Below are 17,446 nucleotides of genomic sequence, written 5' to 3' on the forward strand. Positions count from 1 at the left end.
TTTGCACCCTGTTATCAATCTGAAATGAAAAATAAATTAATTGATTAAATTAAAATGAATGGTTATAATGGGTTTATGTAATATAAAATTGAGGATGAGGTTAAATGGAATGGGTGTATTTCTACATATATTGTAGAGTTATAGGGAAAAGGGATTCAGCAGAACCACTTGGAAAACTTGCTATGTGAACTCTGTCGTTAGGGGGACATATAGGACCAATCTTTAATTCATACCTAAAAATACAAAGGTCTTGGCTAGCTAATCTAGGATACATTTTATAAATAATGAAATCTAAGCTTAGAGAGTTTAAGTAACATGTCCAGTGTCAACCACATATAAGTAATAGAACTAGAATTGAAACCAAGATCTTCTGATCATTTATCTGTGAAATAAATTGTTTTTGTTTTACTTATATTTATCCATACTTTGGCCTAAATTCTTCATCTTCCAATTTGGAATTCTTTGGCAGATTCCACCAATATAATTTCAGCCTCCTACCAACTTCCTTAGAACCACTGTGAGATCTGCTCTTTGTATATGGGATTGATGTAACTTTCCTTCTCAAAATCTTGAGTTTGTTAGATAAACTCTAAGTGATATTATGCCTCCCTTTGAGTATTTTTTTTAAACTTACCAGGTGCAATGGCTTTAATTGTGTCTCCCAAAGTTCACATATTGAATTCTAGAACCCCAGTACCTCAGAATGTGACTTTCTTTGGAAATAAGGTTTTTGTAGATGTAATTAGTTAAATGAGGTCATTAGAGTGAGCTCTAGCTCAATATGATTGGTTTAAGCATGAAAAAGATGAATTTAGACATAGAGACAGACAGGCATAGAGGGAAAACAATAAGAAGAGACACAGAAGACAGCTGTCTACAAGTCAAGGAGAAGAGGCAACGAACAGATCCTTCTCTCTCACTTCTCCTAAGGAGCCAACACTGCTAACACCTTGATCTTGGACTTCCAGCTCTGGAACTATGAGAAAATGAATTTTAGTTGTTTAGATCACCCAGTTTGTGGTCCTTTGTTACAGTTGTCCTTAAAAACCAATGCACAACTGCTTGCTTGGCAGTTGAAACTTGATTGTGAAATCATAAAGGTCAATATAGGAAGTGCAATCATCTTAGAAATAAATGGGAAAACCCAGTTCTAACAGCTGTTGTAACTCTGTTACAGAACAAGAGTTTTCATGCTTTTTTTTAAGCATATATGTCATGATTTGCATTTACTTTCCACTTTATGCTTGATAGATGTTTACACAATGCCTTTCCTATATGTCAAGTCTAACTTCACAGTTTGACTCTCAAGGTCCTTAACAATCTGGCCTTGGTAGAACTTTCCACATTCATGTCCTGCTGTGATTTTTCAACAATATGGTCTTAGTAGAACTTTCCACATTCATCTCCTTCTATCTCTTTTCATAAACCCTATGATCCAGTCAAACCAGTCCCAGAATAGGCCTGGGTATTTCTGCCTCTGCTCTCTTTTCTCTGTTTAAAATAACCTTCCCATCATTCATCATTACATGTTGAAAAATCCAAAGTTAAAATCTTCCTTCAGGACCTAATGGAAAAACCATCATTTCTAAGGAGATCCTTTTCCTACTCTGAACTTCCATTGTGTATTTTTCTTTCATTGACTTTCATTTTACTTTTTTCAGATATATGTTAACATCTTCTGATTGGCTGTAAGTCCCTTAGGGCAAGAAGCTAATAGTATACTGTGTGACATTTTAGTCCCCACCACCACCACTACCACACACACACACACACACACATACATAAGTGGAGAATGAGACAGTTGTGTACAGGTCATTTGTTTGGAGAAGTAATCTCAGGGCTCAAGAGTGAGGAGAATTAGTAAAACAAGGAGGACCGGAAAGCCAGTCCCTCATAGTAAGTGAGGCTGGCTCAATGGTATTGAGGACTGCTTGAGAATTGGTGTAGACTAGGCCTCATTTTTTTTACCCAAGACTAGAAGAAAAGAATATTTATCTAATGCAGTGGTTCTCAACCTGTGGGTCACAACCCACAGGAACTATGTTAAAGGACTGTGCGGCATTTGGAAGGTTGAGAACCACTGAAATTCTAATGGTTCCTATCACATAGTTTTCCAGGATCACCTCATAAGATATCCCCGGCACTTCCAGGTTTGTGCATGTATCAGAATGGTTGGATAGACAAGGATCCCACCCAGTGCTGTTGGTGAACACATGGAGCATAAAGTGGAAGACAAATGGTACAATCATGACAAGTTACCATTAGGCTACCCCTGCCCCAAGCTGGCTACCAAGAGGATATGTGTTGGGTATGAAAAAACATCTGCTATAGTTGACTCCTCACACTGTCCCAATCTACTCATCCTGTTTCTAATAGTTGCCAGAGAGAGGCATGCTCTGTACAGAAGCACTACGTATCAACTATATTCTTCCTTCTGATCAGCAGAGCCAAGGCTCTGGTCTGTGCATGTTCAGGCAACAAGAATCCCAGCAAGATCTCCAGCCACAGAAAACCAGATGCAGAATTTCCACTGGGATTGAAGTAGAAAGTACTCTTGGTTTGGGTTCCCCCAGAAGCAGACCCTGAGACAAGGATTCAAATGCAAGTAGTTTATTTCAAAGGTAAGTGATCTCAGGAAATACCCAAAGAGGAACGAACAAATGAGAAGAAAAAAAAATAGGAAGGAACCCAATAGAGAATACTGTGTTTGTCACTGCGGACAAGCAAAATCTTATCCGGCTGAGAAATTGCTAGATTTATCTCAAAAACTGGGTGAGAAAGTTGACATATTCATTTACCAATTATCCTTCAGAAGTTGGTTGAGGCCTGCTTCCAAGGACATCTCTTCCAGCACTTCTTTGTATGAGCCTCTGAGCCAGGAAAAAAGCCCCTTTGGACATAGTCTCCAGCATTATCAATGAGCAGCCTCCCACATGTAGAGGTGAATGCAGAGTGGAAATGGGGATGGCACCAATACCTGTAGAAATCTGTTATAGAAACCCAGTTCTAGGAATAAAAGGTATGGAGTTTTCTAATATTGACCCTGATACCCAGGAATATACATCACTAAAGAGAAACAAATGCTTCTCTTGATCTCATAATAAATTCAATGAATTCAGTTACAGCAAAGAAACAGGTGAATCCTGCATGTGTCAGAATTTATATCATTTCATTCATTTTTATTAACATGTATAAATGGTGAACTGGGACCTTAAAAAAAGCACACATTTTCATCTACATCATAAATTCAAAAATGTATTTACATTTGTGTGGATGCAAAATAAAATCATTGTTGGAACTTCCAAAGCAACAACCTTGACAAGAGAACTTTTTCTTTCTTTCTTTCTTTTTTTTTTTTTTTTTGGGCACATTTTTGAGTGGAAGGAGGAATATTTTTAGCTATGCATGTAATCTATTTCTTTTGCTTACTCTGTCAACTTAATATTAACGGCTGCTCTTAGGTTAGCCCAAAAAAGTCCACGCTTGCTTTTCTCCTTGGGCCATTCCAAATAAGTCCTCCGTACCATGAGAGTTTTGAGCCTATGATAGCTGTTAGGAATGGAGTATTGTGGAATGGGTTCCAGCAAGATCAGGATTAAGTTATTAGCTCCTTTGTGGAAAACATTGTGGTGGGCGAAGTAGAGTTCATAATGGCACCACTCACTCTGGACAAAGTGGGGAGACAAAACAAAGATGGACTTGTAACTCTTCTCAATGCAGTTGATGATATTTTCCACAATGCTCTTGCCAGGAACAAAGTTTCTCTCATGGAGGCAAATCCGTATATCTTCTCTTTCTAGGCAAGGTACCAATTCATTCTTCACCCAGGCAGCATCATGTTCGCTATATGAAATAAAGGCATGGAACTCGAGAGCTCTTTGGAGTTCCTCTAACGGTACGTTCCTAGCCCTGTATCGGGTCCGGGTCCACTGGAACACCATCCTGAGATACCAGGGCAGATCCAAATAGATGCAGAGGAAGGTCACGGTAACAGCCACCACCAGCATGATGGCCCCAATGGTGACAATCAGCAGAGTTGTGTTGCAGGATAATTCAGATATGTGAAAGTCTTTTAGAGGTGTTCCCTTATAGCTTTCAGGATAGTCACACTTATAAGAATCAGGCCAGTCCTCTACTACTTCACTTGATACTTGGCCTGTATTTTTGACAAATTCTCTTAGTTCACACGTACATTGGAATGGATTGTTCCCCGCTTTTATTGACCTGATCTTCTGGCAGCTCTGGAAGAATTCATCTGATGGCTGGGAAACGGAATTGTGGTCAATGACCAGTACAGAAAGGCTGCTAAAGGTGTCACATCCAGGGAGGTCAGTTAAAGAATTAAAAGCAACATTGAGTTCGAGCAAACTTTCTAGACGAGTGACATCTTTAGGGATGCTCTCTATTCTGTTACTGTGAAGATCAAGTACCTCGAGCCTGGGAGGTAAACATCTGAATATGGAGTCAGAAAGTATATTTGAAGACATGTTTAAACTTAATAACGTTTTAGTCCAAAAGCAATTTTCTCCATGTTCATCATACCTTAGAAAATTCTGGCTAATATCCAATTGCTGTAGAGACTTCATTTCTTTGGTCATACGAACTATTTTTGTAAGTTCTTTTAATTGATTCTTTTGTAAATTAAGTATCTTCAACTCAGTCAAGTTTCTACAATTTTCAAATACCATGTCTGTTAAGAGATTATTGGAAAAATCCAAATATAGGAATGGGCTAACTTGGGATGGGCAAAGGATATGAACCATGCGTGTCCCAGACACTGTGAAACTTTGGATGTTCATATCTGAAAAGATTTTGTAGATAGCACTTTGTGGAAAATTGAACACATCACTGACAACTTGGTGTATAGATAAGGCCTTCAGGGAAGTACCAGAATAATTAAAATCTCTGAAGTCTAGTTTCCCCTGCAGTTTCATATCTGACATTGAGAAATACTCTATGGTTGTATGCCAAACCAGCTGGAGGATTCTAATGAAAGAATTCCAAGTTGTTTCAATGTTGTTTAAAGTAAGATTTGATAACCTCGGATTCATTTGAAGTTTTGCCAGAACATTTAAGAAATCAGAACATGCACTATCATCTACCAGACATTTGATATTAGATAGTTCTAAATTTATCACAGTCCTGAATGACACATCCAAAATAAAATGGAATTCCTTTTTCATGGGAAAAACAATGTGAAGACTCTTTGTGTTAAAGTCTTGAAGGCTCTTAAGGTCTTCTTTTTCCTCAAAAGTCTCTCCCAACACCAACAAAACCTTACTGATATTCAAATGAGCAATCGGCAGCACCCTGGATTTTTCTAGTCGTGTAGCGCTCAACCCCAGAAATTTTAGTTGAGACATGTTGCCAAACTCTTTGCATATGGGCAGGGCATCAAATGCGTTAAATGACAAGTCTAAATATTTGAGGTTCACAGTAGGATGACAAGAAATCTTCCCCAACTTGTTGTGGGAGAAATCCAAGTACTCCAAATCCCGGTTGAATTTGAAAACACTGATCTCAAGATGCTGGATTCTATTATGAGAGACTATCAACACCCTCAGCTTTGACAGTGATGAGATCTCGGAAGTCTGAATCTCAGATATAAAATTGTGTGATATATTTAAGATGGTTGTTTTTAGGGATAGATCTTTGGGAACATGGGTGAGACCTGTTTTGGACATGTCAACTAAAAATTCACTTTCATCAGATAATTGGATTCTAATCTCAAGTATTAACATGAAGGGGATGACAAAACAGAAGATGCTTGTCATAGTGTAACACTACGCATTCCTCAAGGTAGAAGTGATTCTTCAGAGCATCTTGATAAAGACCTAGATTCTAAAAAAAAAAAAAAAAAAAAATTTACATTGGATGATTATAGTAAATAAAACATGACTGATATTAAACATTTTTTATTAGATGCTCATAAAATGAAGGCTACATCCTTATGGGGTACACAGCCTGAAACCAGGGCAATATACATATAGATAAATGATTACACCAGCTCTAATCAAGTGAGTTTTAACATGGATGATGATGTAAAAGGTTGAAGGATGGTTCCTGCCAAAAGATGTCCACATCTTAACCATTACCTAATCCCTAGAAAATGAATGTAACCTTATTTGGGAAAAGGGTTTTTACAGAGATGAGGATAAGGATCTTATGATGAGGGAATCATGCTAAATTATCCAGTGGCCCCTAAATTCAACAAGGGTCCTCAAAAAGGTAGAGAATATTTGACAAAGACAAAAGGGGGAACAACAGAGACACAAAGAGAGGCCGTGTGGAGATGGAGGCAGAGACTGGACTGTTGCTTGAGTTTGTACTTGTGGTCTCCAGGGAACACATTCCTGTTGTTTTAAGCCCCCAGGTTTATGGTTATTTGTTACAGCAGCCATAGGAAGCCAAAACAGATGGTTCATGGAAAATCCTCTGGCCTCCAACCCTCCCAAGACCATTCAGAGCTCTGGCGAGGTGGACTTCCCCGTGTCTTCCCATGATTTCTCTTGAGAGTTCTCCCATGTAGTTTAATTGGGACTGTTCTTGCATTAACCTCTTATTACCTACTACACATGGTTTGGGCCTAACTTGGTCTTATTCAAAAAGTAATTAGGTCATGATAAAAGGCCTCTCAGAAGATTCATTCTTTCATTCTTTTCAACCAATATTTATTGATCATCTCTTGGCCATGTTTTAGGAACTGGGAAAAAGCAGTGAATAAGATAAAGTTCTAACTGTTGAGGAGTTCATTATCTAGTGGGAAGACAGAAAACAAATAAAGAACCACATTTAAAATGATGTAGTGGTAAGAGTTATATAGAAAAATAAGACAGTAAATTGTGGGCATGGGATGATGCTCAGTGGGGCTGTTTTTGAGTGATTGGTTAAAGAAGGTCTTTTAGCAGGCAGTGCCTATGGCTCAGTGGGTAGGGCGCTGGCCCCATATACTGAGGGTGGCAGGTTCGAACCTAGCCCCAGCCAGCTAAAACAGCAGTGGCAACTGCAACAATAACAACAAATAGCCAGGCATTGTGGCAGGTGCCTGTAGTCCCACCTAGTTGGGAGGCTGAGGCATGAGAATCACTTAAGCCCAAGCATTGGAGGTTGCTGTAAGTTGTGATGCCATAGCACTCTACCGAGGGCAACAGAGTGAGCGTGTATCTCAAAAAAAAGAAAGAAAGAAAGAAAAGAAAAGAAAAAAAAGAAGCTTTTTAGAGAAGATGATGCTGAGGTAGAAATGAAGTGGATGAGGAACCTCTGGGAAGATCTGGAGGGAGAGAATTTCTGGTAAAGGAAAAGGCAGGTACAAGGGCCTGAGTTGGAATGAGGCTGGCTTGTTTGAGGAGGAGAGAAGCAGTCTGTTAGCACGGAGTGAGCAAAGATGAGCACAGTTAGACCCAAGATCACACAGGGGACCTGGCACGGTGGCTCATGCCTATAATCCTAGCACTCTTGAGAGGGTGAGGCAGGTGAATTGTCTGAGCTCACGAGTTTGAGACTAGCCTGAGCTAGAGCAAGACCCCATCTCTGAAAATAGCCAGGCATTGTGGCGGGCAATGCCTGGGAGGCTGAGGCAAGAGAATCACTTGAACCCGAGAGTTTGAGGTTCCTGTGAGCTATGATGCCACAGCACTCTACCCAGGGTGACAGAGTGAGACTCTGTCTCCAAAAAAAAAGATCACACAGGGCTTTTAAGATCACTGCAAGGAGTACAGATTCTATTCCAAGAATGATTGGGGTGGGGGTGAAGACTGGAAGGTTTTGAGGATGTGAAAATTTTTATTCTCTTATTCAGAAAACTTTTTTTTCCTTTATTCACCAAATATGTGTGTATTCCCTGTGCAGTGCTAGGCATCATCCTAGGCCATGCCTCTTGCACCAGCTGTCTCACCACTCTAGCTCAGATACGATTTTGTGGTCCCCATTCCAGTGGCACATGAGACCAGAGAGAGTTGTGTTGAGATGAATCCTAGAGAAGGTACACCCCTCGCCCCAGAGACTCTTTCAGCTGGGGCTGCACAGCTATTCAGCACTTTTAAGTAATTTATTCTAAGTCCCCTATTGTTAGACAAGCACGCCATAGCATTAGCAAAGCACCAAACTCTTCTTCACACGTCCCCTCCCATATCTCAACAGGCACAGAAGGACATAAATAATTCACCTCTCAGAAACAACCCTGAATTGTGAAAGTTCCCTAAGTTAAACATGCAAACTTATTTGGTATTCAGAGCTTTTCTTGGACTTACTCTTTTGCAGAGAAGTCCAACGATGCCTTCGTCATCCTGGTTTCTTCTAATACAGAAGAGAGCTTGGGAGCCCCATTAGCATTCACAAAGACTCTGAACAAGAGAGATGACACCATGTTAAAAGTCAGGGTGGCCTTTTTATGGCATTTATTGTATTTGGCTGAAAGACCTAGAAATTTCCCAATTCCTCCTCTCCAGCTTCCTAAATGAGCTGCTCACATAAGGAGCAATACTTTGATGGATGTTACAAAGTATAACTTGACTGTTTGCCTCCCCCCACCATTCATATGATGTAATCCTAACCCCCAGTGAGGTTAGGGGAGGGGATTAAATGGTCATGAAGGTAGAACCCAGATGAGTGGAGTCGAAGCCCCTGTGAAAGGGCCCCGAGAGGTCTCTCTGGCTTTCTGTCCACCAGGTGAGAATACGAGAAGACAGCACCAACCTGCAACCCAGAAGAGGGCTCTCACTGGAACCCAACCATACTAGTACCCTAATCTTAGACCTCAGGCTCAGAACTATGAGAAATAAATTTCTGTTGTTTTTAAGCCATTCAGGCTATGGTACTTCATTATGGCAGCCCAAACTGTTTAAGACCATGGCAATAAAAGTAACTATAAATACTTCTGGGGCCAGTGCCTAATGTCTCAAAACAGAACTAGTTAGGTCAAAGTAAAACTGTTTGGGCTTAAGTCCCAAAATGGGATTCACTTATTCCTATGCTTGTACTCAAATCAAGGGCTCCTTCCACCTGCTGGTCAACGCCAGTGTTCAAGGAAGCAGCGATCAGCATTGTCGATGAGATATGCAGAGAGGGGCTAGAGAGACAAGGGGAAGACACAGACATGAGTGCTTAGCTCACAGAGAGCCCACCACCAGCAAGAGGGACTTAACAATGGCAACCACCACAAAACATTTAAATTTACAAAACTGCTTGCCCTCAAGCACTGACTGGAAACATGGCTTCAGTTTTATATCTAGCTAAGTTCATTGACTCAAGCATCTTCTGTTCACCTAACTTCCATTTGGCCCTTTCATTTAAAGTCATTAATTTCAAGTATTCAGCTTACAAAATCACTTAATTTCTGTAGTTAAGAAATCAAAGTTTCGTACACAGGAAGAACTGATGTTTAGGAACTCACGGCATTGTTAAAAGTCATGTACCAAACTTGCCAAATCAATGAAAATCAATGTCTCAGTTCCCCAAACCAAAGTGTTTTTTTAATCAAAATCTTAATGACATCACATCACTGAACCTCATCTATAGGTTCTATTAGAGATTCTATTACGATCTCAAAACTTTTTACAACCAAGTAAAATGATTATTTGCTAAGTTGAGCAGAAAAAGAATGCTTTAATTTGAAAACACAAAATACACTAGGTGCATTTATGTCAATTCTCTTCATTATGATAAGTTCAGCTTCATATTATATGATACAATGAATCAATATACGTGAATTGCCTTTGTCTAGAGACTTTGGGAATATCAAATCAGGGCTTTGATGGGTTTTAATGGATAATAGCCATATAATAAATCTGATGTACTTTTCAGTCCTGCAAATATTTAGTAAGAGTCTTCTCTGCACCCAACCAACTAGCTATTAACCACAAGCTGAAAGGAACAGAAGCAGGTCAGGAGCTTTTCTGCTTTGTTTCCTTGTGTTTATGTGACATTTGCTTTTTGTGTTTTATAAAGACACATTCACTTTCAAGTCTTTTGGCCACACTAGGTGTGGTCTGGGAAACATTTTCATCACTTGCAATTTCACCTGACTTCTAGCTCCCAGAACATAGTGGGCTGAGAACACAGAAAAGAGTAACGAATGGGAATAGCCCAGATAAAAAAATGAAAGTAAACCAGCTCATAAAAACACAGGAGTTGTTGGGCAGTGCCTGTGGCTCAAAAGGGTAGGGCTCCGGCCCCATATGCCGGAGGTTGCAGGTTCAAACCCAGCCCAGTGTCCACTGCCCCTGGGAGTAACTGACTTATATCTCACTTTCCTTAAAGTTGTCACTGAGAGAGCAGAGCTGGGGAACAGGGTGAAGAGAAATGCCATCAGAAAGCAACAACTAGAGCTAGCAGCTGTGCTGGAAGAAAACCAGAAGATGTTTGTGACCCAGATATGCATCTCCCAACTCAGAAATACCTCTTGAAAGCAAATCATCCATAAGGTGTTCATCCAGAAAAAAACAAAAAAAAAAACAAAAAACTTTCTCTGGTCCAGGATTAGGAGCTGATAAACAAATGCCAGTTCACACCACACAACTAGGCCAGCATAGAACCTGCTTAGAAAGCACCCAGGACTTAGTCCTGGAGACTTCCGAGATTTCTGTACCCCATAACTAGCTATGCAATTATTCTTTTTTACAAAATAAAATGTTACTCACCAGGACAACCTGCTTGCTGTTCCGTTTGGCAATCTGTAGGAAATTCAAGCACTTCCTTGAACAAGTATTTCATTGCCGGCCTTGGGTAAATGTGGAAAACAAAACAAAACAAGGTCTTGTACGCCATCTACTGAATTCCACTGGCATTACATTACATAGTAAGTACAAACTTGTTTTCTCCTATTAATGTATAGAATAGGGAGGGGCTCTGGGTTGCTTGACAGGCTTGTAATAAGAACGTCTCTCTGAGTCTGTGTTTCACTGCAGCCAGTTCACCCCTATCTACACTGATGAAGCGAAGGAGGGGCTGTTAATAATCCACGGATCATAATTGGCCAAATGCAACATGCTCATTGTGGTGGATTGGGGGGCAGAGGCAGGAATGTGGGTCTGGGTGTGTTTCTGTGTATTGCCTTTCCTCTTCCCTTTAGATCAGTTCACTGTTAAAAGTACCTGAGACTGGCTCGGCACCTATAGCTCAACCGGCTAAGGCGCCAGCCACGTACACCTAAGGTGGCGGGTTCGAATCCCCAGCCCGGACCCGCCAAACAACAATGATGGCTGCAACCAAAAAACAGCCAGGTGTTGTGGCGGGCGCCTGTGGTCCCAGCTACTTGGGAGGCGGAGGCAGGAGACTCGCTTGAGCCCAGGAGTTGGAGGTTGCTGTGAGCTGTAATGCCACGGCACTCTGCCCAGGGGGACAGCTTGAGGCTCTGTCTCAAAAAAAAAAAAAAAAAAAAAAAGTACCTGAGACTGGAAAGAGGAAGGGGTAAAGATCAAAGTTTTGCTAAGCACCTTCTCAAAGAAGGAGGATAATTCATGTGCTAGTTATGGAGCAGATACCAATTGTGACTTACATAAAAAATTTGATGCTGACATTTTTTCTGATATTTTCAAACTTTCTTCAAAACATGACTTTAAAAAAAAAAAAACTCGGCATGAGAAACACACGAAGAACCTTTTTTCTCAGAGGTCCAAGTCCCTTCCTTTGGGTTAGTTTTCGTCAGCATGTTCAAGGAAGCCATTCTGATATCTCCACTCTTGTCTTTTAAGACAACAATACCAACAAAAATAACAAAACAACAAATAGGCAAATAAAGCTAAGGTGCTGCAGGAAGACGAGGCCCAACGGAGAGAAAGAGCACCCAAACACAACATTTATAAGAGGAAGGGCTTTATTCATCAGCCAGGAGCTTACAGCATAGAAGATTTCCAAATGGCCACAGTCCCCAACTGGCTTGGTCTTTCTCCTTTTATTGACAGTCAAAAAGTTCCACCCCACAGGTACTGTTCCCATTGGCCAATTTGAAGCAAGCAGGAGATGCTAGTCCAGCCTCTACAGAACTACAGGATTTCACAGAACTTAGAAATTTCCAGGTTCCAGGAAGTTAAGTCTACAAATTCCCAAGAACTGAGTCACCATGGAGAGGGCCCTGCTGGTGCATCCTTGTGGTCTCCCTGAGAAGACCTTTTCTCCCAGACCTCGCCCTTCTCAGGTATCCTCTCTCAAAGGAATGCCACCTGTCTGCCTCTGAACCCATCCTCAGCGTAGCGGGGTGTCCAGTCACAAACCAGATGTGAGGGTGACAAACTCTTTCTCTTCTCTCCTTCCACAACTCTTTCCTGTAATCAGCTTTTCCACCACACAGCCAACAAGATCAACTTCCCTAAACTAAAAACGCTGGGATTCTTTTTGACTTGTAATATTATCTCTATCTCCCTGTGTTCCCCTCCTCCCCCACCTCAAAATTTGTTTAAAATTCTGAGGTTTGTCTATAAATACATTTCTGAAACTGAAAGGTTTAAACTCCTCCCATCCATCCACCATTTCCTCCCTGAGATTCATAACTGGACCTGAAGATGGTCTTTTCACTAAGAAATTAGTTCTTGGGTCTTTCACTAAGAAATTAGATTGACTTTGTGAATCTGGGTCTGGAGCAGTGATTTTCAACCAGTGTTGCCCCAACACACTGGTGTGCTGGGAGAGGATCTTAGGTGTGCCTTGAAATTTTTTAAAGATCATGAATTAAGTTATTTTCAAAAGAAGTTCAAAGCACAATAAGTACATTCTTTTGTTTTAACTCTTTCTTTTGATTAACAAAATCAAGTGTGCCCCGGAGGTTTAACTATAGGTTCAAGTGTTCCCTGAAATTAAAAAAAAAGGTTGAAAAACACTGATCTAGAGAGTAATGCCCAAAGGCTGGGCATGGGGAGCAGAAGTGAAACATTTAAGCACTCTAAAATCCTGTGTTTCCCTGCAAACTCATCACCACCCCTCCGAATTACCTGCCTGCCCCTTTTTCTCCTTATTATCCAGTAGGTCACTGTTGCACAAACACACACTTGTAATCATGTACACCTATGCACTGATACAGCCACATCTCCCCAGAAAACTTTAATTCTCAGAGAACATGGCTCCTTATAAAAATATTTAACATCTCATTTAACCTAATATATCCAAAATACTATTTCACACACAATCCACATAAAATATTTTTAATGAGATAGTTTACCTTTTTTTTATTTAAAGTCTCCAATTTTTGGTGTATGTTCTCCACTTAACAGAACATCTCAATTGGGCTACACATAAGTTGGTTCTACTCATTATAGGATAGGGTGGAAATTTTTGTATGACTCGGATCCGAAACAGAGGACAAGGAAGTATTATATAACCCTAAATTCTACAGATAGCTGCTAAAAGGGCACACTAAGAAACAGATGAACCAGATGGTACCATCTCCATCATCACCACCCCACCCAACATTTCCATCCCCCTGAGAATGCTGGGAGGGCAGTGAGTCAGCAGCTCAGGAAGATGTGAGCCTGCAGGCTCTCTCTACAGAAGAGATGACGTCTCCTTCTCAAGCCAAGTGAAGGGGCAGTGCTTGTAGAATCACTCAGGCCACTGCAGGGAGAGGCTAAATATATGTCTCTTTCCTTGGGAGGAAATTGGTTTTGATCCAGAAATGTGGAGGATCTCCTGCCCCTCTGAGCAGATTTGGAGAACATTACACATTCCTCCTGGAGTTCAGGAATGTAAGTTAACAGAGGGACAGGTGTCTACTCTCCTAGAGATTTCTGTTAGAGTAATCTTGCCAATGGGCAATTAAAGACTGTGGTGTCACATAAATGGGGAAGGGGGTGCGTCTTCCTCTCAGCTTCCCTTGGGCTACAACACTCAGAGAAGAAGGCTTCATTAGCACTGTGAATGATGCAGTGCAAGAGAGAGTAGAGGACAGAGGAGAAGGCAAGAGCTATGGGCAACCCAAGGCCCTTGAATGACTTTGTGGGGTAAAGACAGCTCCGTATCCTAGGCCTCCTGTCTATACTTGACCTATTCTTTGAGAAAGAAATAAACTTCCATCTTATTTAAGCCCCTGTATTCAAGGTTTCCCTGTTCCACAGCATAGCCTGTACCTTAATCCACTCAGTTCTAGAAAAGGTTTTTGGCCTTCCTACCTCTCATACCTGGTCTCCACATGGGAAAAGATGGATCTCAGAGGGGAAGGGGTAGGGAGTGTGTAGCTCTGGTAAACTGTGCCCACCTACCCCCATGTGTATACCACAGTTGAGCTATAAGCCCAGTCCATGATACGGTGAAAGAAGATGAGCTTCAGGTGTGGTTGGGAGTTTTAAAATCTCAAACTAGATTCTAGTATTAATACCTCAAAAGGACTGAAAAGGTATGAAATCTGCTTGAGATTCCAATCAAGGGGTGAGAAGGGAAGAATTTCAGAACTCGGTGGAATAACTGGAGAAAAATTAAAACTAGTTCATATTTAAACTTGTTAAAGAAAAATTAAAACTAGTTCATATTTAAACTTGTTAAAGGCTATGTTGAGATTTCTCATCAACTGACTGTAATTAATCTCCCTGGAAGTCCCTGTGGTTCTAGAAATCCTCTCAGCTCTTTCACTGCTGGTGGTTTCTTTGATTCCTTTCTAATCAAATACACCTCTAGAAATCTATCCAGAAATATTTCATCCTTTCCCAGAACTTTTTTTTTGTCATTGTTCTCCTCCTCCTTAGAATTTACTTACTCCCCCATTTATATCTCAGTCCTTCAGCCAGAAGAATTCTGTGAAGACAGAGGCACAGATGCAGTAACACATCTACCAATCAAGTAACACAAGGATTGCCAGCCACCCCCAGAAGCCAAGAGCAAGGTGTGGAATGACTACTCCCTCAGATCCTTCAGAAGGAGCCAGCCCTGCTAATACCTTGATTTTATTTTTGTTTGTTTTTTGAGACAGAGTCTTACTTTGTCACCTGGGTAGGCCAGAGTACAGTGGCATCACCATAGCTCACAGCAACTTCAAACTCTAGGTTCAAGCAATCCATCTGCCTCAGCCTCCCGAGTAGCTGGCTTTACAGGTGTGCACCACCACTCTCAGCTAGTTTTTTTTATTTTTTGCAGAGACTCCGTCTCATCCCTGCTCAGGTTGGTGCACAGGTGACAAATGCAAAGCAGGGGCTTTAGGGGGGTGCTAGGAATGAATTCGGTCAGTTTCTTTACTCTTCCTCCACCTTCTCTGTCTTCTCTACATTCTGGATATTCCCCAGCAAGGGAAGCAGGGGTAACACAAAGAAGAGCAAATCTCCCTGCATTAACTGTAAGATAAAGCAGCCAGGATACCAGACCCCTGCCTCCTACTGTGACAGAGTTCAAGGCTGGCTCTTTCATAGGAAGCACATCTGTGGGTTATTGGAAGGACTTGAGTGGACCCCACATTGCAATTTTTTGATGTAAAGGCACATCACCTGGCTGATCTCTTGCAGCAATATCCCCTCCTCTCCCCCTGCAATACCCCTCTTCTACCCAAGCCCACGGCCTCTTACTGCCATCGTCCCTTTGTACAACAGGCTGCCTGGTTGACTGACATCCCATCATGACAACCCAAGCCTAGCTACTCTTTCCATGGTCAAGGCCATGTGAAAAAACTCACCTACTGTTGCCATGCCAGCAATGGTAGGACAAATTGCAGTCACTGCTTCCCTTCTAACATCCTACTGCTTGGGGCTGCCCAGCCCAACCCCTCACCTTCTGAAGTCTTCATCTGGGAAGTATTCAGTCAATGAATATTTATCAAGCATTATTCTCACTGCCAACCCCCACCCCAAACTTCAGCAAACATTCCTCAAAGTGTTCCAAATTTGAGCTGGAACTGTGCACTTGTGTTACTGTGCAAGCTTTCAGTCTCTAAGTGATGCCAGGCTACTTTTCCAGTATCCTTGGAGCCTCTCTTTGGCAGAAATCCAAAGCAATCCCCTCATGGTCTAGAACAAGAGTATCCAATCTATGGACCATGGGGTTTAAAAGCTTACTTAAAACATTATGAGATTTTTTTTGGTGGAACCAACTGCATGGTTCTTGAGCATGAACTTCGTAGACAATGTCACAATGTCATAAAATAAACATACATATGCTCTAGCTATTTGTACACATGCACACAGTTTTACATGGTGTGTGGCTTCCAGAGTGTCTTCAAATGTAGAAAGTTGAAATGACACCATTGGACATTACATGTACTCATGCTGACCGGGTGAGGCAGTGATTACCAATAACATTTCAACCTGCCATTGCAACATTAGTCATTTAATGTTATTTGGATGTCAGGCAGGCATTCTTATTTGATTTTTTTTATTAGATCATAGCTCTGTACATTGATGCAGTCATGGGGTACAGTGTGCTGGTTTTACATACAATTTGAAATACTTTCATCAAACTGGTTGGCTTAGACTTCATATCATTTTCCCAGTTACTGTGTTAAGACATTTATACTCTACACTTAGGAAGATTCACATGTACCCTTGCAAGAGGAACCTTAAGCATGGTCCCATCAATCACCCTCCCTCCACTCTTCTGTGCCCCTCCCCTCCATTTCCCCTTTCCCCATATTCCTGGGCTATAATTGGGTTATAGCTTTCATATGAACGCTATAAATTAGTTTCATAATAGGGCCGAGTACATTGGATACTTTTTCCTCCATTCCTGAGATACTTTGCTAAGAAGTATATGTTCCAGCTCCATCCATGTAAACATGAAGGAGGTAAAGTCTCCATCTTTCTTTAAGGGTGCATAATATTCCATGGTGTACATATACCACAATTTATTGATCCATTCATGGGCCAATGGGCACTTGGGCTTCTTCCATGACCTAGCAATTGTGAATTGGGCTGAAATAAACATTCTGGTACAAATATCTTTGTTGTAATGTGATTTTTGGTCTTCTGGATATATACCTAGTAGAGAAATTGTAGGATCAAATAGCAGGTCTATTTTTAATTTTCTAAGTGTTCTCCAGATGTCCTTCCAAAAGGAACAAATTAGTTTGCATTCCCACCAGCAGTGTAGAAGTGTTCCTTTTTCTCCACATCCACGCCAACATTGCTGGTTTGGGGATTTTGTGATATGAGATAATCTTATTGGAGTTAGATGATACCTAAAAGTAGTTTTGATTTGCATTTCTCTGATGATTAACAATGATGAGCATTTTTTCATATGTCTGTAGCCATGCACCTGTCTTCTTCAGAGAAGTTTCTCTTCAAGTCCTTTGTCCACCCTGAGATGGGATCACTTGTTCTTTTCTTGCTAATATGTTTGAGTTCTCTGTGGATTCTGGTTATTAAACCTTTGCCAGAGACATAACCTGTAAATATCTTCTCCCATTCTGAGGGTAGTCTGCTTGCTTTACTTACTGTGTTCTTGGCTATGTAGAAGCTTTTCAGTTTGATGAGGTCCCAGTAGTGTATTTTTGATGTTGCTTCAATTGCCCAGGGGGTCCTCCTCATAAAATTTTTTCCCAGGC

The 17,446-nt window shown here is 41.0% G+C and overlaps 1 protein-coding gene across 1 annotated transcript in view; it reads right to left on the minus strand.

Moving 5' to 3' along the window:
• Window positions 1–3,348: 3,348 nt before the first annotated feature.
• Window positions 3,349–17,446, minus strand: part of TLR1 (toll like receptor 1) — a 52,406-nt gene continuing 38,308 nt past the window's right edge. Inside the window, exons 2-4 of the mRNA XM_003803952.3 lie at window positions 10,638–10,717; window positions 8,250–8,342; window positions 3,349–5,841 (exon numbers count right to left, since the gene is read on the minus strand). Of these exons, the coding sequence (XP_003804000.2) occupies window positions 3,426–5,774 (2,349 nt within the window). The 5' untranslated portion in view covers window positions 5,775–5,841; window positions 8,250–8,342; window positions 10,638–10,717 and the 3' untranslated portion in view covers window positions 3,349–3,425. The remainder of the gene's footprint in view (window positions 5,842–8,249; window positions 8,343–10,637; window positions 10,718–17,446) is intronic.

Source organism: Otolemur garnettii, unplaced genomic scaffold (genome assembly GCF_000181295.1).
Source record: "Otolemur garnettii isolate 467f Iridium unplaced genomic scaffold, OtoGar3 scaffold00181, whole genome shotgun sequence".
NCBI classification, from domain to species: Eukaryota; Metazoa; Chordata; class Mammalia; order Primates; family Galagidae; genus Otolemur; species Otolemur garnettii.